General features: G+C 39.7%; 1 protein-coding gene across 3 annotated transcripts in view; it reads right to left on the reverse strand.

Moving 5' to 3' along the window:
* Window positions 1-27,197, reverse strand: part of ptpn5 (protein tyrosine phosphatase non-receptor type 5) — an 88,229-nt gene that overhangs the window by 9,816 nt on the left and 51,216 nt on the right. Inside the window, exons 2-11 of one of the 3 annotated variants that reach the window (XM_027010495.2) lie at window positions 26,565-26,640; window positions 24,407-24,484; window positions 24,040-24,278; window positions 16,795-16,981; window positions 13,324-13,408; window positions 9,707-9,786; window positions 6,267-6,404; window positions 823-933; window positions 312-472; window positions 15-128 (exon numbers count right to left, since the gene is read on the reverse strand). In XM_027010495.2, the coding sequence (XP_026866296.1) occupies window positions 15-128; window positions 312-472; window positions 823-933; window positions 6,267-6,404; window positions 9,707-9,786; window positions 13,324-13,408; window positions 16,795-16,981; window positions 24,040-24,278; window positions 24,407-24,484 (1,193 nt within the window). In that variant the 5' untranslated portion in view covers window positions 26,565-26,640. The remainder of the gene's footprint in view (window positions 1-14; window positions 129-311; window positions 473-822; window positions 934-6,266; window positions 6,405-9,706; window positions 9,787-13,323; window positions 13,409-16,794; window positions 16,982-24,039; window positions 24,279-24,406; window positions 24,485-26,564; window positions 26,641-27,197) is intronic. The other 2 variants (XR_003410665.2, XM_027010494.2) reach the window with 2 other exon arrangements.

Genomic DNA, 27,197 nt, shown 5'->3' on the forward strand with positions numbered 1-27,197 from the left:
GCATATATTTATACCGGTCCAAACGCAGCTGACAGGTGGTTCTCAAGATGTCCACCACTCCTTCACATCTCAGCTGCTCACACAGAATAGTAGTGGCAATGAAGCACCCAGTGCGGCCAATTCCTGCACTGAGAGGAGTCATACAGTCAACACAAATACTTTACTTTGAGAAAGCAGAGACAAAAAGGCTGAAGGATGTCAATGTATCTTAGGTAAGATATCATTTCATAATTTTTCAGTACATTGCTATATCATACCACATTGTGGTATGGACTTACAGTAAAATATATAAAATATGTTTGTTATTGTACCTGCAGTGGACAATGACTGGTCCACTGTGGGCTAGAGCCTGTTTCCTAGCTTCTTCTACTTCTTGGACCAGTTGTAAAAGTGGGGGAGCTTTGTCTGGAGTTTTCTGATCAGGCCATGATGTGTACCAGTAGTGCCTGAGACAGCGCACCTCACCCTCATACTACACACACACACACACACACACACACACACACACACCTTGCTTTTAAACACTTTCAGCATTTGAGGTCTTACATATGTCACATAGGTGTGTGTGTGTGCGTGTGTATATATATATATATATATATATATATATATATATATATATATATATATATATATATATATTTAGATTTCCCCCCCCTAAGGTTAGTGATATATCTAACCCTAACACTCTCACTCACACACTCACTCACACAGACAAACACACATAATGGATTTTTTTTTGTTGTTGAATTTTTCTATATAACACATCATAATGAAAAATATAGGCTTTTTGAAAACACTGATCAGCAAGTCAGAAAGAATTACCTTCACAGTGAAGATTCTTAGGCTGTAGTCATCTGCCTGGATGAACTGTTTAACAGTGATTTCAATGCCTTCGCAGGTTACACTATCTTCTGGCCAGTATTCTGTACATTTCTAACACACACACACACACACACACACACACACACACACACACACACACACACACACACACACACACACACACACACACACACAAGCATATACATACATATTGACATGATTGGTTGCACTCTCATCTAGATACACATTTACATACAGTGGTGTAAATGCATCCTTGAAAAACTTATTTTTCTTATTTTCTTCTTCAAATTTTTGTTTGAACACAAAACATAATTTAAACATATTTGCCATAAATGGATGTTAAGTGACATGCTTGACCAGATAGTTTATTGCCTATACTAACAGTACTGAAGATCAGTCCACCGTACTAATACACATTTTACTGCAGTTTTTTAACAATTTGTAAACAGTGTTTCAATACAGTTCACGTTTTCATGTCTTTATACATCTTACTGCCCAAACATGCATGAATGCTTTGTGAATCATAATGCAATGACTTAAGCAACATGAACACTTGATGGCAGCAAGAGGTTTTCATAGGCTGGGAGGGGCATGTTTCCTGTGTGAATGTGGCTCTAGACCATCTTTCATTTAATTTCATAACGACAATATAATGAAACTTGGTAGTTGATATGATTTTATCACTATTAGTAACTCTCTGGTGAAATATTCTCTTTTTCTCTCTTCTGTTCTGAAAGAGACTCTTAGAAAACAACAGTAACTGCACCGCCTTCTTCCAGTAAAAACCTTTTTTTTGTTGAGTTCTCATTAGTAAACTGCAGCAGGTTGTTTTGCACTTCAACAGTGTCACTCCTTAAAATGCACATCCATGATGTGAGAGGTGATAAAACCTGTAGCTCACTGGTGACCTAGTCTTCATAGGCTTTTGTGCAAATTTGATAAATAAGCCTTAATTTAGTTTGTGCCTACAAAAATCAATTAACACATGCAAAATACTTCGAAAATCTGTCCCTTAGTGTCCTTGTCTTGTATGTCTTTTTCATTTTCCCATTTTTTCACATTAGCAAAATTTACCAATACATTGCAGCTCTCGAAATCCAAACACTTTCTGCATTATGAACCCGAACAGGTTTACTGCAATTCACTTAGAAATGGTTAATTACCTGTTTTCTCCTTCATCCCTCCATTAATGACATCCCAGGTTTTTGTTCTTTTTATGTATTTATGCCACTAATTATTTATTTATTTGTTTTAGGTAAACAAGTAGTTTTCCTATGGTTTAAACAATCATTCAATTTTGGTATTTTAGTTTAAATAGACAAACTTAGTAACTTATATGTGTACCTATTGCGTTCTACCTGAGCCACCTAATCAAGGACTGGTCAGTATTTTCATCAAGGAAATAAATTATCAGGAGTGTTTCTGTTAACTCAACTGGTGTATATAGTTTGACTACATTGCTGGCATGGAATTCTTAGCACAGCAGCATAACCTGTAAAATGTTTTTCTTTCTTTCTTTTTTCATATTACTATAGCCACATTTATAATTTCCTTGAATTAAGCACACTGAATTTTCTCTAGCCATTTTGTTTTGCAGATTGAGTGGTATGATTGTACAAAGTGGTATGATTTACAAGACAGCAATGTTCTTCAGTTGGAATGTGTGGTTGAAATGTAAGTCAACATAAATTCATGGTTAATATTTGTTACTGTCTTGAATGTGGATGCTTTTAAATTGTCATATTAATGCTTATTTTAAAAAAGTGGAGCAGTGGTAGCTCAGGTACTTGACTAGTAATCCAAGTCATTTCAAGCCCCACCACTGCCTGTGAGCAAGGCCCTTGGGTGCTGAAGTTGTACTCAGTCATAACTGTAAATTGCTTTGGATAAAGGCATCAGTTGATGCTGTAATTGTCTATAAACAAACTAGTTATGTTCATAATCAGTTAGCCAGCAGTGCACTGGTCACACCAATGACCACTGTCTACCCTGATACCTGTGGGTCACCCATAGGCTGCTTTTATATTTAGTATTCCATCATTCATCTACATCCAAGACTTCCATTATTGGTAAGATCTCCGATATATCTTTTTGGATCATCTTGAGCAAAAATATGTTTAATGTAACAGAATGTTCTGAACTTCATCAGGTTCTACCATCTGTTGACTTAACTTTCTGAGGGTTCAAAATAATAAATCATCAGCAGACATTTGAATAAGATACATGAATATTCAAATAAAATACGTTGTACATGTTTTTCAAGTTGTAAATTAAGGTTTGTCAATCATAAATTGTTGTAAATTAAAGACTTACTCTTATGTTCTAATAACAGAAGAAAATATTGCCATAATGACAGGTTGTAATAAGATATGGGGAGTTGGAGTAAAAAGATGAGAGTATTCAAAGAGAATTAGATGTGAGTATTCCTAGAGTACTAGATGAGAGTATTACAAGTTATTATTGTGGCGGCCTCTACTTCAAGAAACACCGTTTTCTTTAGACCCACCCACTTGCTTTCAGGCTACTCTTCTTTGAAAGAGTGTTTCTAAAATACTTTTTACTACACAATTTCAAATTGTTGTTTTCCAATAAAACGGTTTGAAACTTTGGTCTCTGAATTGTTTGCTCTACCACTGGTGAAACAAATATATCAGTGATATATAACATATGTCACACAAGTTAAAAGTGGTCACACTTCAGTGGTCACTTGACCTGTGCCCACTTTAGTCAACCAGTTGTACATTAAATCAGTTGGTCAAACATGCCTTTCTCAGAGTCAGTGAAACTTTCACAGACATATTGAATTGTGTGACCTGAATCACAAAAATGGTGCTGCTTCTGGTACCTCAGTTTCCCCTGTGTTGTAAATATAGGACTCTTTACATGCTGTTTTGGAAAATCCCAGACAAACAAATGCAAATAGTAAATGGCAAAAAAGGTGGTAAAAGCCAGCCTTCTGAATTTGGGCTTTGAGGATATTATTATTCCTAAATTTCACAATTTGGTTTGTTACTCCACCCTAAAATTATCATATTTATTTTTATTATCATATAATTATCATATTTATTTTTATTATCATAATTTATAATTATCTTGTGTGTGCTGATGAAGAAAAGCACTGGCAATTTAAGTAAGTGGTGCATAAATAGCATAGTGGGAATTAAAGAAAGTAGCAGTGTATTTGATTACTCCATGATTTGATATTAGTGATATTAATGATACATTACTATTTGGTGCTAGGTGGTCTTGAGCCTGAACCATCTTTTATGAATTTCTATAATTGTGTTGCACTAGAAATTATATAGTTGTTTAGTCAAAGATTGGTTTATTTAAGTAATTCATAAAACTGTTTCCAGTGTTTTATTCTTTGTTTTTCACCTTTGTATATTTTAAATCGAGCAGTAAATAGATGACATTTTACCTTTTTAAGGTAACCTCAAATTAAGTGTGCCATTGCTAATAATTGTTGTTTTCACACTGGACACATTGTTCAGCATACAATATGCTGCAAATCAAGATGTCTAGATGGCAAGAAAATATATTCAGTAACCAAATAATACAGTATCTGGTTTAATGCAATGTTGTGATAAGGAATGAGCTACAGGCATCATAGCAGTAAACCCACAACTGTGTATGTACCTAGATAAAAATGTAACACATTGTATCTAACAGCCTTTAAATGATTGTCCCTTCATAAGTAAGATGGCAGTGACAATTGCATCATTGCCTGCTATATCCTCAAAAGAAAATAATGTTACTCAAGAAAGCAAAGCAATGCCATTACGTAATGGTTACAACAGGTATATTGATAAATATGTGCAAACTGGTCTCATTTATTCTAAAAAAGACGAGAATTTGGTCAAATCTAGTACTATTTCTTAGCCAAATCAAAACATAATGGGTCACATTTTCTAAGCATGCAAAACCAGCAGTGTGTAGAAATTTAGCATGTGGAGCAGACGTGAGTTTGTGTCTCATTCATCATGATCTATCTCTTCAGTAACATCAGCAAACTGGTTCATTGCTTTGGCATTAATATATGGACCATCCAAAATACATTATTACATGATTACCATACAGTGTATAGCTGTGCTTATATTATGGAACCCAGCTATTGTGTTGAAACCCAACTTGGATGTGTAAACCCTCTTTGTCTGTGACCATGTACATCATGTAATCATGGCTCTTCACACAACAGTACTGGGTTCAGGCATAGTGCCATTTTTATTAGCTGAAGAACAGAAAAAAACAAATTGTTGCTTTTATGAAAAGACAGGCTGCAGCTCCTAGCTCTTATTTAACAAAGAGGGAACCACAGGTTAAAGGTTTGTTTAATAGTAAAGAGGAAGGCTTTCCTCTTATCGCTAATATATGTAATCCACACATATTAAAAACTATTTTACAGAGATCCAATATTTATATTATGATACATTTTATATTATTTCTTAGGAGCAGATCTCAACTTTTCTGTCTATTACACATAATGACAGTGACTGGTATAGCGATGATTTCAGACTATTTTAACCTGAGAATTCTATTTATAGTGAAAAATGTATGTTAACCACAATATAAATCATAGTCTGTATTGTAAAGCCAATAATTTAAAGAACTTCATACAATAAAACCTCTGCAACCTCTGTCTTATTATGCACTCCTGGAAAATGTATATGTCATACTTGGCACATCTTTGCCCTCAAGAATGTAGAGTTGACTGGGAGATGCCTGCAGTTCTCCTCTCTGTATGCTGAAATGAAGTAGATGTGAACATGTAGATGGCAGCCAGAAGTTTTTGTAAGGTGAGGAATGCTGTCACTCTACTGTGTTCAAAGATCTGTCATCTTATTTCGTTAAATAATGACAATATAATGTGACTTGATAGTCAACACAATTTTATTATTAGTAATTTTCTGGTGAAATATTTTTCGTTGACAATTTCTTTGATAATTGCTGTAGCACTCTTTGCAAACAAAGTAATTGTGCAATCTTCTCCTTATCCACTCTGTTCATGATAGTAAATCTCTACAGGTTGTTAATTTCTAAATTTCCTCCCCTAATTTTGTGCTTCAAGTGCCACTCCTTAAAATGTATATTCATGAAGTGAATATTTCTGAAGTGAGGTGCTAAAACCTGCAGCTTAGTAATGATCTCATCTGCACACACAAAAAGGCTTCTGTGTACCTTTAATATATCAGCTCTGCCATAGTTTTATGTGTGTTTATTCAAAACATAAGGAAATATGGCCCTGTGTTTGTAGTTTAAAAATACTAACTGAAACTACAGAGCTAATTTAAAATTTCTTTTAAATTCAAATGTGTGCAGGAGAAGTTGGTAAATTATTACCATTAAGCAAAAGAGTACTAATGATAAATCTAATAGAAACTTGATTACAATATTATCTATTATCTAATATGTGTCTTCCTTACCTCATTTTTCTCTTCAATGTTGGTGATCATGACAATGATTGGGCAGTGTTCCTGCCAAATCATCCTCCAGAAATCTCCCACAGTGTTCACAGTTGGACCCTGTGTGGCAATATATACCTTTTCTTGTCCACCATAGCCCTAAACACACACACACACACACACACACACACACACACACACACACACACACACACACACACACACACACACACACACACACACACACACACAGAGTAATTGCAGAATTATAATAAAAGACTATACAATGTCACATTTGTGTTTTATCTCCTGCTTCATCATTTGTTTTATGAGTAACACATTATTGTGTGTTCATCATGCATCATTGCTTGATTTAGTTGTTTTCCCATATAATAGGCAAAATAGACAGAGTTTATGATAAATGACGGTAATCAAATATGTAATAAATATTTCAAAACTATCAAAGCATGTAGTATAAGGTGACAAAGCATAAAATCTGATAGAAAAATAAAAAAGTAGGAATGCAGGAAAGAGATGATATTTTCCCACTGGTATGTCTGCATGTGTTTGTGATGACAAATAAGCAGATGGTTGAAAGGGTCACTTTACACACAAAGTGGCTACAGGGTATTCCCACAAAAAATGAATAGGTTTTATGATCCGTTTTATCTCAAGGTAGATATTTCATATTGCAGTGTCCTTGCACACATGACAATGCTATCAGTGTGTATTCTTGATTTTAACCTTTGCTCTAATCTTTGGTGTCTGCTTTTGGAATTAGCAGGTGTGCTCTGTAATTGTCTGAAATTTAGATGATAAAAGAAAGGAGGTTTAGCACTTTCATATGTAATTGTTACAGGTTCAGGAACTTAGGTAATCAATCCCTTTCCCACCATATAGTCTACAGATGGTAGAACCTGATGAAGTTCAGAACATTCTGTTACATAGTCTACAGTATGTGTGTTGAGTGGGGATTTTAGTTGATGAAATGCACTTTTTAGTGGCCGGAAATGCAGAATTTTATTGAATTTTTCATTTTTCAACTTTAGCATTGGAGACATAAGTAAAATGTATTTATATGGTGCGTTGTCACCTTTACAACAAACTTTAGACTGATGGGAAGGGGTAAGTTTGGAAGTCAGAGAGGAATGGGTGAACATACCCCAATTCTAGGTGAGTATCTATTGCAGGGTACAAGAAGTGATTGTGGCTAACATCATCCATACACAATTCCAGTTGTCTAGGGGGTGACATATGTCTTGTCCAGCTGCATATGGACTTTTTTCTAACTTTTGGGGCAGAGGGAAGAAAATGCAGAGCTATTCTAGACAAATGGAAATGTTCATCCATTTATTTTGTATCAAGTATCACAACAAGCCATCTCTATTTGAATTCACAATGAAGGTATGACATTCTAAGGCATACTCACAAGCAGGTTAAGCCACTTTTCAGTTAGTGGAATGGTCAAACATATCTTTAACTGCTATCAGTCATATCAGACTAGCAGTCAGGCCACAGCTGTTTACTATCTCAGCAACAACCAGCATGATAGAAATATATATTGTTGCTTGCCATTGTCAAAGTTTAATTCTGCACTTGTGTTGCGCTCATTCATGCAGGTTCCGTGTCCTCAAACTGACATGCACTGCATAACAGTAATGCAATTTTAGTAATGTAAGTAGTACAATAGTGCAAGTCTAACAAGCTTAAGTTAAAAGAATGAATCCTTACAATAATGTAAATATTGACTATATTATTCCAATATTAGCGAAACTATATTGTCTGTCAAACTTACAAAATTACAAAATTTTGTTACTGACATATAATGCTCTATATGGCACCCCAGTACCAGTACCAGCAGTTTACACTAGTTTCCCTATCCATACCTATAATAATAATAATAATAAATAAATAAATATGAAAAAAAAATTATGTCCTCTGGTTGATTTTATTTACATTTCAGCAATAGGAAGATGTTAGATCTTAGTACCCAGCAAACAGGGAAGGATGTTTGCTAGGAATACCTTTTCTTAATGTCTTCAAGTAGGCCTGGAATTTTAATGTTCTGGTATCTGGAACATCCTTTCAAATGAGACCAATGATTGTAGTATTTTTAACAATTTTAATGATTTTTAGGACAGAGGATGTGTCACGGAACACTCCCCTTGCCACTGGTCACATGGTATGGCCCACCGCATGCAGTGGAAGTCACTTTGTATTGTTTGTGACCACGCCCCCATGATGGCACACACCTGCACCTGGTTTAATGTTGTGTGTATTTAAACCCTGTTGATGTGTACCTCAGTGTTGGTCATTGTTTGTGTTGCTAGTCACACGTGTATTTATGTTAATTTATGTTATGTGTTTTATGTTTGTGGTGCCATCGTTAGTGTTCATGTTAAACATTTGTTATGTTTGAGTGCCGTCGTTGTATACGCTACATGTCAATAAACATGTCTGTGTGTCCTGCTCCGCGCCCTGCAGCATCGGTCATTGAGGGTATCAGGCTACCGTTGTAACTTGCTTGTCTTTGTATGGTTATAATTGTGCTCTGAATGTATTTGATCCTGCCCCTGCCCCATGTTTTTTGTGCTTTTGTTTTACTTATTTTTGAATGCTGATATGAGGATTACAAAATCTCAGAAAAGATCATTAACAAGGTCCTTACTTATTAAATCCAGTTCTCAAAATGTCTTAAATGTGGGGCAGATGCACAGAAAACCTTCACATTGCTTTATATTTACTTGTGAGCATTACTTACATTAAAGTGAGTATTTTATGCCTACCACTGTCATGTGGAATTAGCAAATATTATGTCCTGGCTGGCACCCCAGCAAACACAAGGCAGTGCCAAAGCATCTAACCCTATGCCAGCACCATAGATCACAGCACAGTACCAGACAGAACCTTAGATCACAACTCAGACAAGCACCAATCAGAACCACAGATCACAGTATAATTCTCACAAACATCACCACTTATCTTCCACAAAGTACTGATTACCTCTATTCACTCTCACTGTCTCCAATCATCCAATCACACATTTTCTTTGGCATAGCATGGTTACCATCAAGTTTTATGAATCTGGCCTTATATGTCTTAAATGGTGAATTTAAGAATGCAGGCCACATGCCTTACATTAAATAAATGGGGTAGAAACATAATAGGGTAATCTATGTGGGCAGGATTTTAGGGTGTCTATGATTCATTGTCATGGAGATCAGAGGGGAAGTTGGGAACATACACAAAGTTTGCTGGGGGGAGGAGCTTCAGGCAGGCTACCAATCATACATCATTAAAAAAAAAAGCCTTGAAACAAGTTGAAATTAAGGATTTTTTTCTGTTATCTGTAATTAATATTTTGATGTAGCATCATAACACAGAAAGCTGTTTTAAAACCAGAAATCTGAACTGTGAAAACCTATAAAATAAAATCTGGCATTCAAATCTAATCTACTTACCTTCAAATAGTTAGCATTGATATAGGTGCTGAGAAAGTCATCCTCCTCTGCTGCTTGAAGGCAAACTCTACTGTGTGTATCTGAAACAAACATTGATGTTCATGGTTAATAATACAACTTAAATTAAAAATCTGAATTCTAGAAAGTAATATCACACAAACATCTATTATAATCTTCATTGCATACACTCACGCATATACATATATATACATTTTTAAAAAATAATGTGAGGATTAGTAAATACTAAATGCATCAGTGTTCATATATCATGTAGTCTGGAAAGAGTTAGAATTGGTGATGTTCAGATTGTGAGGGGTCAGCATTGATAATCATGAAGACTGAATCTGCAGACCTGATGATGCTCTGTATTTTGTATAAGTCATGTTTTCTGGCAGAGCTGCACCAGACTATTATGGAAGAAGTGATGACTGATTAGCTTTGTAGAACTTCACCAACAGCAGTTGGGGCCAGCCAGATCCCAGTTGGTTTAGCAAGTAGTCGTGGCCAAAGGTTTTGAGACTAGCACAAATTATGTTTGCTGCTTCAGTTTTTATGGTGGCAACTTGCATTAACTCTAGATTGTGAAGAGTGATAAGATGAATTGCAATTAATTGCAAAGTCATTCCTTGCCATGAAAATAAACTTAAATCACAAAAATTACTGCATTCCATCCCCTGTATTTTAGCCCTGCCACAAAATGGCCTGCTAACATCATTTCAGTGATCTTCTTGTTAGCTCAGGAGAAAGTGTTTTAACGAGGACAAGGCAGCTGATATCTCTCTGTCATTCTGATTAGAAGATCAGACTGGTTGCTTTAAAATGGTGGTGATACTTGAAGTTTTCTTCTGTTAACCATGGTTACCTCCAAGGAAACACATGTCATCTTTGCATTGCATCAAAAGGGATTCAGAGGCAAGGACATTGCTGCTTTTAAGATAGCGCCCAAGAACTTGAAGGTTCAATTGCAGTGAAGAAGGCTTCAGGGCACCCAAGAAAGTCAAGCAAGCGCCAGGACCATGTCTTAAAGAGGATGCAGCTATGGGAGTGAGTCAACACCAGTGCACAGCTTGCTCAGGAATGGCAGAAGGCAGATGTGAGTGCATCTGCACACACATTGAGGCGAAGGCTTTTGGAGAATGGCTTGGTGTCAAGAAGGGCAGCGAAGACACCACTTCTCTCCAAGAAAAACATCAAGGACAGACTGACATTCTGCAGGAAGTATAGGGATTGGACTGCAGAAGACTGGGGTAAAGTTATTTTCTCAGATGAAACCCCAATTTGGGACATTTGGACAAATGGTTGTCCTGAGAAGAAAAGGTGAGTGCTCCCATGAGGTAACCTGGGAGCATTCATATGTGGGGTTGCTTCTCGTCCAAGGGAGTGAGTTTGCTCAAAATTTTGCCTAAGAACACTGCTATGAATAAGGAATGATATCAAAACATCCTCTAAGAACAACTTTTCCCAGCGATCCAGGAGCAATTTGGAGACATTGAAATTTTGGGTTCAAGGCCGGGAAACTTCCCAAATCTCAATCCTATTGAAAACATGTGATCAATTCTAAAAAAGAATTTTGAATTGCTTTTTGTTGATATATACAGAACTAAATGGTCTGGCCCCACAATATATGAGTGAACTCAATGTTTACTACAACACCTGCCTACTGTATACGAAGAGAAACCATGCATTTTGACTATTAGTAAAATTTTGTAAAATTTGTAAGAGTTTCTAATTCAGGACCCAGACATACTTTCAATTTTTTTTAATGCTCGCTAAAGACTTTTTTACTCAAGCTTTTGAGTAATGTCCTGTATATAAAGACACAAAGTCAAAGAGTTTTCTGAAAATCTGATCCAGCCATTTGATTTTAGTTATTCTGGTAGATAAATCTGCTGGAGCTGCATGCTGACCACTGGCAGATCTATTGTATATGGACTGTTGACTTATTTATTTATGACTTATTTATCATTACCAATCTAATTACATCTTTCATTTACCTGAACACTTTTATCCAAAGCAGCTTACAATTGTGACTGAGTACATTTTGAGCAATTGGGGGTTAAGGGCATTGCTCATAGGCCTAACAGTAGGCAGCAGTGGGACTTGACCCAGCAACCCAACTCAAGTACAAGTCAAGTACCTTAACCTCTGAACTGACTCTGTGGCTTCAGGAAGCTTCAGTATTAAGTGCATGGTGCAAGGTCTGGAAATTCCAGTACAAATTCCTACAACAACCCCTATTGATTCAGGCTATGGATGAATTTTCTTTTCGCTCAAGGAAGATTCAGGAACAAAACAATGGCTAAAACATCATGCTGGTGTTACGCAAATGGATATAGTAAGTTAGAATTTTGTCATCACAGTACCCTGTTATTTTAGGAAGCATGACTCTTGTATTTTCTGGCACCTTACAGAGTCTGTAGCTTGGTCATCTGAGTACAAGGATGACCAGTGCAAATCCACCTCCATAAAATATCTTGCCCCCCAGGGCATGGAACATATTTTTTGGGAGCACAGAGGAGGCATTTAGTAAGAAAGCCACCATGGAATTATCACCAGACTGATCCTGGGACTGTCCTGTTGAGCTATACCACTATACTTCCAGTTTAGCCCATGCTGGTAAAAAGAATGCTGCTGTGGAGAATACATCAAGAAGGTCCTATAATGTATGGGATTATATAACCCTTCCTTGTCTACAGCGTCTGATGGACTTTTCTTCATGGTGGAGAAAGATTGTGGACTGTGACCCTGTTTTGACTACTGTTGTTTCTCATCTATCTGGTGAACCTAGAGGGTCTTGTCTCTCATGAGAGACAGTTTGATGAGGCTTTTGATGCATTGACCATTTCAAGCGCAAGAATCTTCTTAGTATATGTTTTTGAAGACGTAGGCATGTCTCCTGGTCTCTGACTACAGATCTCAAACATCACTTTGCATGTGCTTTGGTGTTGGCCTATTCTAAGACATTTGTAATTGAGTTGGGGATTGAGACTGTCCTGTTGCAGAAGCAAGGATTACCACCAAAGCTTATTCCAGCATATAGAATACATACGCCAGTAGACTGGAATTATAGCATCAGCAACCAGAAGCTCCTTGCCATCAAGATAGCCCTGGAAGTGTGGATACATTATCTGGAGAGCTATTTCTATGCTTTCATTGGCTACATCAACTGCAGGAATTTATCATTAGAGCCCAATGCCTATCTTCTAAGTGAGGTGAACAATGTCTTTTTTTCTGGGTTTCAGGTCACTACTTTACACAGACCAAGTTTCAAGAACACTCAAGCAGTTACGTTGTCACATCCATGACCCTGAGCTACCATATAGTTCCATCTACCTACTTAGATGCTCACTTTTCTTGGGATGTTGACAAGAAAGTCAGAAAAAGCCAGAATGAGACACCCAAAATTGAACAGGCCAACAGAGGATGTGTGTGTTCCCAGACGATTTTTAAAAGAAGGCTTATCACCTAGCAAACACCTCTCTGGATATCAGCCATCTTGGAAGGAGTCTCATATTCAGCTCCTGTCCCAAAATTCCTGGTTGCCTACATTCAGCACTATTTATGGTTTTAAATATGTACATCAAAGGTTTATATCATACACTCTTATGCATACTCACTTGGCAGGATGGTTTTGTAACGATTCTTCCTCACCACACCTGGTATGTTATATTCCTTTGGGTCAACAAAGTTCATTGGTGTTTCCTATTCAAGCAAGAATAACAGAAAGAATATTACTCCGATTAGAAATTTACCAGTACATTTAATAAACCTGGCATGTTTGTGTCTTCTCTAACTCTCTCTCTCTCTCTCTCTCTTTTCAGGGATAAAGCAAAAACAAATGTTTTATTCTGTCCAGGTCTCCATCTTCAATTTACAAAGAGGCCTCCATAGGAGGATAGTCTATTTTTTGTTTGTTTTTAAAAAAGGTGCCACACCATCTTTTTAATTTGGCTGCTTTTTTCTACCATGCAGTCGCTTCCTTCAGGTTTTCATTTAAAAAAACAAAAAACAAAAGCAAAAAAAGCAAAAAGTGGTGGCAGCTGAGAATAAGGCAGATGATGCGTATGTGGTCTTGGCACTCAACACCTGGTAAATAAATAAAATTAGGATTTCAACACCACCTCAAACAAAACCATTGTTACTACTCTTTAATACAGCTGTCAAGATACACAAAAACTTGAATCTACACTTTCTTTAAATACTCAAGTCTACTAGGGTTTTAAGGGAAAACTTTTCTATTGCCAGTTTGCATATTGTAATTTTATCCATCATCCATCTACATAACTTTTCAGTGCATGTTTGAATTTATCTCATTATGAAACTAAACAAAACTATGTTTAAGTGAGCCTCATGTAATAAGACATACAAAATAAAAGAAACAGCACTAGCATTAAAAAACAGTGCAATTCTTGCAATAAATGCAAAAGTGTTTGTCATGTGGGAGCACCCAGCCCCCACACATCCATCAATCAACTACCTATGAACATTATAACCATCACCTGTCCCTCGTATCTCCAATGCTATTTATTCCCGCAGGTCTCCTTTCCAGATGCTTCTCACATTAGCCACACAATTTGTGTTTACCTTATTTATCTTAGTTGCTTTCTAGCCTACATTTGGTTTGTTAATAAACCTTGAAGTTCCTGGCACTTGTGCCTGGTTCTCTGACCCACATACCCAAGATGTCATGGAATGTACAGCCTAATGAAAGGAGTGCAGTGAATGAGCTGTGTTCATAAGAGGTGCTTAGCTTGCAAGGGTCCACAATAGGTCATCACCAGCCACAGGAACTTGCAGAAGAGCAATTAGAACTGCACCAGCTGCAACAATCTTAGAATGTCTTTGAGGCTACTCTCTCTGTGAGCCCAACTCCTGTAGACAGTAGCCCCACCCCTGGACGTTTTATGATGGTGACCTTGAAGATTCTAAAAGCTTCCTGATTCAATGTGAATTTTTTGGGGATATCAGCCAGTTATGCTGGAGCACTGTTGATGGCATTCATTGTCAATTGGCTCACTGGGAGAGCCAAGGCTTAAGGCACTGCACTGGTGACCTCCGACTCCCCACTGAGGCACAGCTACCCCAACATCGTCCACTAGCTCATTGAGGTTTTGCTTGTGGTCAAGCCCTGAATCAAGCAGAGCTGCCCAGTAATTCAAGCAGAGCTGCCCAGTATTCCCTGGAGTTCCATATGGTGGCAGCTGCTACGCAATAAATGAATGAAGAGACCCTTATAGACATGTTCATACAGGGACTGAGAAAGGACCTCCAAGCTGAGCTGGCATGTTGCGAGGAGGCAAGGTTCCTGAATGAATGTGTGGACCACACCATCCATTATGACTACCTCTGGAGGTCATGCATTATTCTGCAGCTGCTGCCACAGCATTGTCCACACCAGCATGGGAACGACCAGCTGAGCCCATGTAGCTGGGCAGTGCCCACCTCCTTAGCAGAGGAGTGGGGTTCCAGAACTGACTGTTTATGTATTGTGGGGGGAATGAACAGGCTGTGTATGTATTGTGAATGATCACATTCGAATGTCCTGCTATCTCTGCCACCTCACCACTGATGAGCAACTGAGTAGCATTCACTGTGCCAAATCAATTATTACTTTAAAGGGGAATATTACAAACAATGCTTGCACTCTCCTCATCCCAGCCCTAGTGGACTCTGGAGCAATAGGGAGCTTCATGGACCACAGGGTGGCCAGAAACCTTGGAGTGGAGGCACTGCCAATGCCTCACATCATTGTAGTGGGCTCTGGAGGGGGTCCTGTGAGGAAAGGACATATCACAGACTCCTGTGCTAGGCTTACACAGCTTCCTACACAACCAGCCCCTGTCATTCCTTCTCACTTACTCCCCCACACATCCTGTCACCTTAGGTTTTCCCTGGCTACAGTTACATAACCCCCTCATTTCCTGTTCCTATATACAGATACTCTGTTGGTTCCTTTTGTCATTACCATTGTCATTACCTCGGGTTTCTGGTTTTACCCGTGGTCCACCTCCATCGAGTGCCTGGATGCCTATTCCAATCTCTTGGCTGATGTCTTCTCCTCTATCAAAACCACACATTTGCCATCGCACACTATAATGGATTATGCTATTAAGATAGTTGAAAGCACGTGCCCTCCTAGGTGCCTGGTCTATCCCCTTTCGTGGAACAATATATACAGGAGGCCCCAGCTCAGGACTGCATCTTCTCCTCCACCTCTTCAGCCACAGCAAGTGTTTTTTTCCCTTAAGATGAAAGACAGTCATCTCTTTCCCTGCAGAGATGATAGGGACTTAAATGCCCTCCTGGTGGGGCTTATAGGGGCTTAAATTACCCCCACTCCCTGCTTCTGGACCCTGCGGCTCAAAAGCAGCTACTTCACCAAACTCAATCTATACAGTACCTATAATTTGATACCCATGAGGGAGGGGGACAAATGGAAGAATGCAGTCAGCATGCACTCTGATCACCATGAGTACCTGATTCTTCAGTATAGCCTAGCAACAGTCCTTGGAAATAACTGCATGGGTTGTATATATAGAATTAATGTGGTGAATTATATAAGTTGTGTTATTAACCACATAAAAGAGTCAACCAGGCAACACCTGGTCAAAACCATCACTGCCACATCAGATAAATTCCTATAAATTCATAATATCTTTATTAAAATTAAAAGTTGAAAATTTCATATACTGTGGAGACAATTTTAGATGGCCATGCTGGGGACACCAAAGGCACATTATATTGGTCTTGACTCAGTTAGGTTGACAAGTTTTACTTGACTTGAATGTAAGTATTCAAATAGCTCTAAGAAAAATTTGTATATTTTTTAGCGAAAAAACCCATGCTTTCCCAGATATAGTATATTTATGTTGTTTTTAGAACAATGCATCTATTTTTACACACGAAAAGTTCTCAGTGCCCAGAGACATATAAAAGAAAATATCAAACCCATCATCTACTAGAGTTCAACTCATGATCCTACAAAACAGCTGTTTTGCTGACATTATCAAGGTAGTGCACACATTTTACCCAATTGTCTTTATTTTGTGTGTGCGCGCTTCTTTTAAAATATAACAAATAAGACTTACATAGAACTCAGCTTGTAGTGCAGCATCATTTAAAGCCCGTGTGTGCAGCTGTGCAGGTGAAAGAATATTAGATGCCCTCTCAAGGTACTCCTGTGTGCTCTGCTCTCGAGGAGACAGCAGTGCACCATAAGGCTCTGTGGTGCCAGGTGTGCACATATCCAGAGTCAGAGACACGTTTGAGCCCCTCCTGTGGTGACAAAATCCAGACAACAGTCATAAAGGAGCCGCATAACATATATCTAAACCCCAGTGTGCATGTGTGTGTGTGTATCCAAACATACACAGATGTAATGGTAGTAAAAATAAAAAAATTACAAGATACACAAAGCAAAATTGATAAAGAAACAGGATATTTCCCATTTTAGACAAACATCCTTCATCAGCCAGTGTTTCTACATACATATTACGGCATACATATGTTTTGTTTATTGTGATCATCTGTGTTCTTTGGATTACTTGACAGACGTTTGAACATTGTTTTTAAGAGATATACCCTGTAAATGGAGTATAGATACTCAAGTGGCCTTGCATTTGCAAGGTGGGTGTTTCTACTACAGTGGATGGTAACAGTACAGTAATAATACATTTAGAATTGGCATTGAACTGATACAACGTAGAGCAGCAGAAACCTGACAAAATTACAAAGAGGAGAGGAGAAAGAATAAGTAAAGCAATCTCCTTCTCTAAAACTATTAAGTTAATTACCCTGTGACTTCAGTATATTCAGAGTGTGTAAAAAGCAGAAAAGTTCCTGAGTTTGCCATCAGCCTGCTGAGTTTTAAGCTGTACTGGAAAGAAGCAGATAACTCTGTCTGCAGATTTTTTTTCTGAGAGAAAAATTCATCTTGTAATCATTATCAGATTATACTTCTCTTGGTTTTAAGAAGAGGTTGACTGAAGAGAGATTGTAGTCAAAGTACAGTTCGGCTCATATAGATTAGTGCCTGGTGTATGTACTAAATAGAACAGTGATTTGATGTGAAATTTGTAAAGTGGGCTCAAACCCACGTCAGCTAGATAATGACACTAATGTTAGTGAGCAACCACACTAACAATGGTAGGCCCATGTGCAGAACAGTTAGATCTTGGATCAGGTAAACCAAAAGGAAAAAACTAAACCCCATGCCAAACATGGAAAAAGGGAGAACAAAGGACGCCATGAGAAAGAAATGGCAACCCCGATTCACTGGGGAAAACCAAAGTAAAACTTCCCAAACAAAACCAGAAAACGGGGAGGAACTTGAATGGCTAAGGGAATCCTCGGGAGAGAGACAGACTTGAGAGGGAAAACTGGAGAGGGGACAAGAAGTGAGGTGTAGCATGAGGGCTCAGACCTCAATACTTGAAGTTACCGGCTAGGAGCTTGGCTCAGAACCTTGGCACAGACCCAGCACTGAATGACGGGGTCACTGGGCTTATAAAAGGTCTAGCCCAGCTGTTGGGTGTTAAGCCTTATTAGTGGTGTGGTTGACTTGAGGCCTCCCTCTGGTGGCCGGAGAGGCCATCAGCCTGGTGCCAACCCTTACAATACCACCCCCCCTGGAAGGGGCAGCTCCTGACGTCCAAAGGTCAGCTGCACGATCCCGCCAAAAACCCCAAATGAGTTCACGGTCCATAATATGATGGGAGGGGACCCAGGAGCGCTCCTCCGGCCCGTATCCCTCCCAGTCCACCAAATACTGAACTTCACCACGAACCCATCGGACATCCAAGAGATGCTTGACCATGTATACCGGTGCACCGTCCACGATGCGTGGACCCGGCAGGTTGGAGGGGCCCACCAAACACAATACGGGCCTAAGGCGAGATACGTGGAAAGTAGGGTGGACACGCAATGATGGGGGAAGGGCAAGGTGATAAAAACAGGGTTTATGCCGCGAAGAACCTTGAATGGCCCGATGTAGAGAGGGGCAAGTTTGCAGGTATAACCACGCAAAGGCAGGTCCTTGGCCAATAACAAACTCCACCCATAAAAGGTTCTCAGACAAAGTGGATGGACAGAAAGAGGCCAGACAGCGGAGGGTGCACTCCAAGTCCTGGTTAGCCCTTTCAGTCTGGCCGTTGGATTGGGGATGGAAGCCAGAGGACAAGCTGGCAACAACTGACAAAAGGCCCACCAGAACCGGCTAGTGAATTGAGGCCAACAGTCTGACATGATGTCGCTAGGCAGCCCATGAAGATGGACAACTTGTGTAAGTAATAGTTGAGCTGTCTCTTTCACAGATGGCAGTTTTTGCAGTGCAATAAGGTGGCCAGCCTTGGAGAACCTGTCGACAGCCACCAAAATCACAGTGTTGCCCCTTGATGGGGGCAGCCCCGTGATAAAATCAAGCAACAGATGAGACCAAGGGTGCAGGGACAGTCAGTGGGTGCAACAGACCAGCAGGCCTAGTCTTGTGGTCCTTGCACTGAGTGCAGATGCAACAGGAGTTCACAAACGCTCGGATGTCGGGTTCCATGCATGGCCACCAAAATTGCCCGTGTGACTCCTGGGTGCCCTGAAAAGGGGGATGCATGTCCCCATTCGAGGACCTGAGCTCTAACCACCTTAGGAACATACAGCCGTCCTGGTGGGCCTCCACCGGGTCTGGTTCAGCCATGAGAGCCTGACGTGCTGCCTTCTCAACCCCCACTGGATTGGTGCCATGACGTGGGCCCTTGGGATAACGGTTGAGGTCAGAGCAGAAGGCAGTGAGGATTCGAACTGGTGGGAGAGGACATCAGGTTTAATGTTCTTAGTGCCCGGCCGGTATAATGAGGTAAAATCAAACCAGGCAAAGAACAGTCCCCATCTGCACTGGCACGGATTAAGTCGCTTGCCTTGTTGTATGTAGGCCAAGTGTTTGTGGTTTGTTCAGACCAGGAAGGGGTGTTTTGCCCCCTCCAGACAGTGTCTCCACTTGGAGTGCAAGCTTGACCGCCAGTAATTTGCGGTCGCCCACATCGTAGTTCCGTTCTGCTGGGGACAGATGCCAAGAGAAGTAGGCACAGGGATGCAGTTTTTTGTCCTCTCCTGATCACTGGGACAGAACTGCACCAACACCCACCTCAGATGCATCCACCTCAATGATAAATAGAAGCTCTGCATCAGGGAGCCGAAGAATAGGAGCTGTGATTAGATGGTGCTTTAGTTCTTCGAACGCCTGCTGGGCTTCGGTGGACCAGCAGAACCGACCAGACGCTTTCCTGGTCAATGTGGTCAGTGAGGCTGCAACCGTGCTAAAGTTCTTCACGAACCTGCGGTAGAAGTTCAGGAAGCCCAGGAAGCATTGGACCAGATGCACCAAGGCGGGTTTAGGCCAGCTCTCCACAGCCCATACCTTGGCCGGGTCCATACATAACGTGTTGTAGGAGATGATAAATCCCAAAAAGGAGGAGATAGTTTATGCATGGAACATGGACTTCTCCAGCTTGACGAAGAGGTGGTTCTCGAGTAGGAGCTGGAGAACCCACCCAACATGGGTAACATGTTCATCTGCTGTTTGGCTGTAAATCAATATGTCATCTAAGTAGATGAACACGTACCTATTAAGGGCTTCCCTTAAGACCTCATTGATGTACCGTTGGAAGACAGTGGGTGCGTTCATCAGCCCAAACGGCATGACGAGGTATTCATAGTGCCCAGAGGGGGTGATGAACGCCGTCTTCCACTCGTCTCCCTCCTGGATTCTCACTAAGTTGTAGGCTATGTGCAGGTTCAGTTTAGTAAAAATGGAGGCCTGCTGCACTGTCTTGAATGCTGATGTCATGAGGGGCAATGGATAGCGGTCCTTGATGCTTATTTTGTTAAGGCCCTGGTAGTCTATACAGGGGCATAGCCCACAATCTTTCTTCCCAACAAAGAAGAACCCCGCACCAGCCAGGGAAGTAGATGGCCAGATGAACCCTAGGGCCAAGGACTCTTGTATATACTCATCCATTGCCTGATGTTCGGCCCCAAAAGGGAGAACAGGCAGCCTCTAGGGAGACTGGAGCCCAGGAGGAGGTTTATGGCCATGTCATATGGCTGGTGGGGAGGCAATAGTTGGGCCTTCTGTTTGCTAAATGCTTCCCTGAGGTCCCAGTATTCCTGGGGGACTCGAGACCAGTCCAGACTGCCAGAACCATGACTGGACCCAGACCAAGCCTTGGGTAGCTGCAAACAGGAGCTCCGACATGACAAACCCCAAGACAGCATTGACCGGGTCAGCCAGTCCACTGTTACTGAAGCCAGGAGTACCCCAAAATCAGTTGTAAGTCGGAAGCATGGATAATATACAATGCAATCTGTTCAGTGTATGGGCTGACTTGCAACATGATTGGACCAGTCTGATGGCCAACAACCCCTGGCTCAAGGGACCGACCATCAATGGTGGCATTGGGTAAGGGTTCGTCCAGTGGGACCAGCGGCAGGGCTAACTTGTGGGCTAACCCAGCATCAAGAAACTTGCCCGCCACCTCCCGAGTCCACGAATGCCTGGAGACATTTTTCAAACATTCCCCAAGCAATTGTGGTACAACCCTTGAGCTCGCGGAGGACTAGTTGAGCCAATCAGAGGTCCTCCCTCCCCTGACTGATGTTGTCTTTTCCCCTGGAGCTCAGGACAAGCTAGGTGGAGATTACCTGAGCTTCTGCAGTACAGACACCTCCCCTCCCACATCCGCACGTCATGCTCACTTCGGGAAAGGGGGGTGTGTCCGATCTGCATTGGCTGGGGTCCGGACTCCCCCCGCTTGTCAGGCACATGAACAGGACTAAGGGTACACAGAGCTCCGTGACAGCTTCCACTGATCTCTGGTCCCCATGCTCTGTGCCTCTCCCGTATGCGATTCGCAACACCAGATTGATCAGGTCATCGAGAGAGGTGGAAGTATATCGGTGGACCAGTTCATCTTTCAGCTCGTCGCTGCAGAGCGGCAATCAGCACTGTTGGGTTCCATCCACTCTGGGCCGTGTAATCAGCCACCACTATTTTCCCCTGAGGTGCATTAAGAAGACAAATAGCCATCTCCTCTCCAGTGACTGGATGGTGAAAAGTCCATTTGAGGGCATCAGTGAACACCACCACAGTGGAACATACATCTGTTTGGTGCTCCCAGACCAGGGTGGCCCATGCCAGAGCCCACCCGGTCATAAGGGAGATTATGTATGCCACCTTAGCTCACTCAGTGGGGAGCCAAGAGGGCTGCTGCTCGAAAGCGAGTGAGCATTGAAGGAGGAACCCCCTACACTGCCTCACCAGCAGAGCTGGACATGGACTGGCTCTGCCGCTGCCATAGCCACCTCCTGAGTAGGGGCAGCTGAAGGCACTGGTGCTAATATCATGAGGTCTCTCAGGGCCTGCAACTGGGAAGTGATCCATTGCAGGGCTTGCTCATGTCGACCAACAGTCACCACCTGATTGTCAGAGCTACTTTTACCTGTTCTACCCAGGTCAGCTAGGTGATGATACCAACAGCCTACTGGGTGAGCAACCACGCTCCAACAATAGTGGACCCATGTGCAGAACAGTTAGATCTTGGATCAGGTAAACAAAAGGAAAAAACTAAACACCACGCCGAGCGTGGAAAAAGTGAGAACAAAGGACGCCATGGGAAGAAATCGCAACCCCAATGCACTGGGAAAACCAAACTAAAACTTCCCAAACAAAACCAGAAAATGGCGAGGAACTTGAATGGCTAAGGGAATCCTCAGGAGAGAAACAGACTCGAGAGGAAAAACTGGAAAGGACGTGTAAAAATACAGACACCCTCGCAGCACAGAAATGAGGTGCAGCACAAGGGCTCACAGACATTCAATCAAATGATATTTCTCTAATCAAATTATAGAACTTTTGCTATATATATATATATATATATATATATATTAATGATCAAATTATATATATATATATATATATATATATATATACATATACACAAATCTATTGCAAACGTTCTATAATAGATTTTATATCTATCTATCTATCTATCTATCTATCTATCTATCTATCTATCTATCTATCTATATAATGTTTGGTGTTGAATTATTATGGGCATTTTAAAATATGAACTCATAAACTGACATTTTCAACAATAAACACATGAATAATGAAAGTTCACCCATGTAATGAGCATCCATGTGTTCATCAGTGTCACAAAACATGTTAGTTAGTTAGCATTTAACTGCAATGGAGTTTGATGCAGTTGATGGTGTAAGACAGCAAGGAACAGTGGAAACTGCTTTGGGGAAACTCTGTTGTGCATCCTCTAGCCTTTCCTAAATTGTCAGTTTCTAACCATGGGACTACTTCTAATAACGTACAAAGCACTGAATGGTTTTGCCTCACAGTACCTTAGAGAACTCTTGGTGCATTATGATCCGCCACATCTGCTTACACCAAAAGGTGCAGGTTTTTTACTACTAGCAAGAATAAGAAAATTTACCGCAGGTGGCAGAGCCTTTTCCGATAAAGCAGTCCTATAAAGCTGTCGACACCATCGGGACAAGACTAGGACCTCTAGAAAATTGGACTAGACATTAATTGGTTATTTTTTCATTTTATTATTAGTTATTTATTTTTCTATGATTTTTCAAAGCCCCCCGCCCTTGAGTCTTGGTTACTCTCAAGGTTTCTTCCTTATACTTTTGTGAGTTTTTCCTTGCCACTGTTGCCCTCTGCGGCACTGGGGGCTTGGACTTGGACATTTGTAAAGCTGCTTTGTGACATCTGTTGTAAAAAGAGCTACATAAATAAATTTTCATTTTGACTGATAATATTTTTGGGTGACAGTCTAAACAGAATTACTGGCACCCTTAATTAATATAAATTAATCATGTTGAATAAAATTCACTTTAATATCTGTAAGATTTTTTTTTTAATGTCCTTAGCAATAGAAGTAAATAGTTTTAATCTGGTACAACTGACTAGTATGACTGGAGTAATGTTGCAGAAAATGAGTTGGGTTACAGTTTACAATGCAATACTTATAAAAATGTATCTATAAGAGGTGTATCTAATAAAATGGACAGTAATTGTAGATGTTTCCAAAATAGTCAGAAGATGAATTAGCATTTTTAATGAGTATATCTTCTATGTGATCTTTCTTTCTCTTTCTCTTTCTCTTTCTCTTTCTCTTTCTCTCTCTCTCACACACACACACACACACACACACACACACACACACACACACACACACACACACACGAGTTCTGCTCTCAAATTCATATACATACTTAATTACTGAGGAATTCAGTGTCAGTTTAGTGTGGTCAGAAAACATCACCTTTCCTGTAGGCCCACAGGCTTGACTGTGAGAGTTGTGGGGTCACTCTCTGTCTTCATATCCATAAAGCACTCAAACACAGGTGTTTCTGGAACTGCATCCAGTTCATAGAAATCCTCCTGTTTGGCATCAGTCCACTCAGAGTATGTGAAGGACGGCTGTCTGCTCATAGATTGACGACGGTTTTCAGGGAAGCCAGTAGAAATACCAGGCACCAATGTTCTAATGCAGAATAATGCCTAGAGAGATACAGAAAGAGAAACAGAAACAGAAAGAGAGAGAGAGAGACCTGTAGAGTTGCTGTTGTGTATATAAAGTAAGACACAGTATTTAGTAGTGAACTCTACAGTGTATAAAAAGTACTTACTCCAGTGCCAAGGATCACCACTCCGAGAAACAGTGTTGCTAACAAGGGACACACACACTCAATTCTCCAAATCTCCATCTGCAGAGAAAGGTATTCGGGTGTTATTACTTTTGCACATGCCAGGAGGACAGTTTAATTCTTGAGGCAAATTCTGCTATGATCCAATATGAGGTGAGTATGAATTGAGTATGTGCTTAAACCATTTTACAGGATGTTAGAGTTTTATGTACATTTATGCAATTTTTTTTAGATCCATTTTAAAGGCACTTACAGGAACAGGCTACACTATCAGCACAAAAGATATGGTGCAATATCTCTGTATAAAAAGCATAACTGATAATTGGAAAACACAGATTTGTTATTCAGATCAATGCATTGTAACTAAACCCTTATATAGAACTTGTATAAACAGAACAATTAAAAGATTTTAAAATTAAAATAACCTGTCACATTTCCCAAATATCCTATATTTAAAAGCTAAAATGGTTTTCAGAAGAGTAGCATTTATTACATTTTCTTAATGTATTCAATATAATTTTAACTGTTGGGTGGTTGGAAACATGACAGATAACTGTTAACAACTGTTAGTAGCTGTTAACGAAATTGGATTGTTTATGATAACAAATTGTTCATTTGTCAGCTTCTTTTAAATATTTGTAAGTTAATGAACAAATGAAGTGACATCATGGATGCAGCTTCAATGTATTTAATATATTTTCTGCCATGTAGCGTAACCTGTGATATTGCTAGATGTAGTTCACTGTTTGCTAAATCTCTTTTTGTGTGTCTTTAATATAGTTAAGGCTACTAGCATAGCGAACTTTTTTTTTTTTTAAAGTAGTTTGCCAAGTAGTGGGAGGAACACATAAAAACGCTGCTTAAAGCCTACAAAACAATCAATGTTTTAAAATTATTTAGAGATATTCTGAGGGAGAGGGGATTTATACACACAGCAGAACAGTACCTTCATCAAAGTAATGATAAACAACAACAACAGAAAAAAAGAAAAACAAAAAAATTATTCCTGACCAATGAGTGAAAGACTTTTGCATCTATGCTCCATTCCCCAAACCCCTCAACAAAGTTTTTCATAATGTGTGAAGTCAAATAGGATCAAATAAACATTGAACGAAAAGTATCAATTTCACCTTGATCTAGACTAGACAGGACTAGGTGAGAAAGCGCTTGTAAGCACAAACAAAATTTGAGTGGTCCAGTGTTTTCTAAATTTAAAAAAATCATATTGACTAATATAGGGTATCTAATTTTGAAGAAATTTAAAAAATTTCCATGAAAACATTGTTTGTCACAATACAACGCAATCAGCTAATATTAGACATATTCTCTTGTCTGTTTTTCCCTTGACCTCATTTCACTTTAATTTGATGAAATATCTTTTAAATCTAATTTTTTAAAATCTAATCTCAAATGATATCTCCTATATTTCTGCAGGAGTATAAACTTCTGAGTGACTCGAAGTGTCTTTAGTCATGTCATGGCTAAAGTTTTTTGAGCTTTAGCCATGACATAGTCTCTTTGGCTTTAGCAGCTCTTAATTCCACTACTGATGTTTTTTAAATGATGTTTTTGTTTACTCTGCTCTAAATGCAGTGTCTAAACTCATTAAGTTACTCTTTTTACTCTTAGACAGCACATTTATGAATTACGCTTCTGAACAAATTGGGTGGGTTGTCTAGCCTTTAAAGGCATTTTCAGTGTTAAATATACTGATTCATCCTTTTTATAAACATGTGCTCTTGTACAAACAGCGGTTGATGTGGATCATTTATGTCAAGTTTCTTAGGTTTGCTAAATCAAATGTGGAACAGTCATTCAAACCAACTTTATCAAAAATGTCTGAAGAACTTAGGAATTTTCTAGTATGAAAATTTGGGGTTGGCCCCAGCCAAGTCCACCAAACCTCAAGACAGACAAGGTTTTTGTTCTATACCTTTTACAGTTCATCTGCATGCCCCTTTAAAGGAAAGGTTCAGCAAAAAAAATCAAATGTACATAATTTTACCTTTAGCACAAATGCAGTTGATTGCTTCTTTTTACTTTTGCATTGTAGCTACAAGGCAAACGTAGCTAAAAAGTAAGGTAAGCTTATTCCCATGAAATAACATAGTGCAAACAGCATACCAAAATCATCACATACCTGCCCCCGTGTAGAGTTGTTAAGTATTCTCAAATAGACTTGCTTATGTGATTTTGAGACTGTATGTCACTGCTATCTGAAAAATGAAGAAAAAGTACAGCCAAAATTCTAGCTTCAAGATGGCAGCTTTTACTTTTTTAAGCTATGCAGTGTTCATTTGTCCATTTAAAAAATCAAAATGAATAAGGGCTTTAAGTTCTCACTGCTATTTCACGGAAATCAGGTTATGTGAGTCAATTCTGGACAGCACATTGCAGACAATTGCAGCTGTCAGTTCCACAGAGCACACACCAACCCAGTACTTTCAGTTCCACAGAGCACACACCAACCAGGTATTTCCAATAAAATGAAGAGTAGGAGAAATCTGCATCTGACATTAATCAATGGTACATGTAATTACATGGTATATTAATCAGTGTTACATATAATAACATCTTAATCAGAGTTACATGTAATGACATCACGCTTGCTATTTTGAGCTTGCTATCTCTTTCTATGCCAACCTCTCTAGATCTCTCCTTCACTTCCTTTTTCCCCATTTGCTACAATTACAGCTTATTGCCTCCTGTAATGGAGCTTTAATGCGTGTCGTGGGTGATGTGCACTCATGGCCAACTATGCACATAAACCTAC

This window comes from Electrophorus electricus, chromosome 21 (genome assembly GCF_013358815.1).
Source record: "Electrophorus electricus isolate fEleEle1 chromosome 21, fEleEle1.pri, whole genome shotgun sequence".
Classification (NCBI taxonomy): domain Eukaryota; kingdom Metazoa; phylum Chordata; class Actinopteri; order Gymnotiformes; family Gymnotidae; genus Electrophorus; species Electrophorus electricus.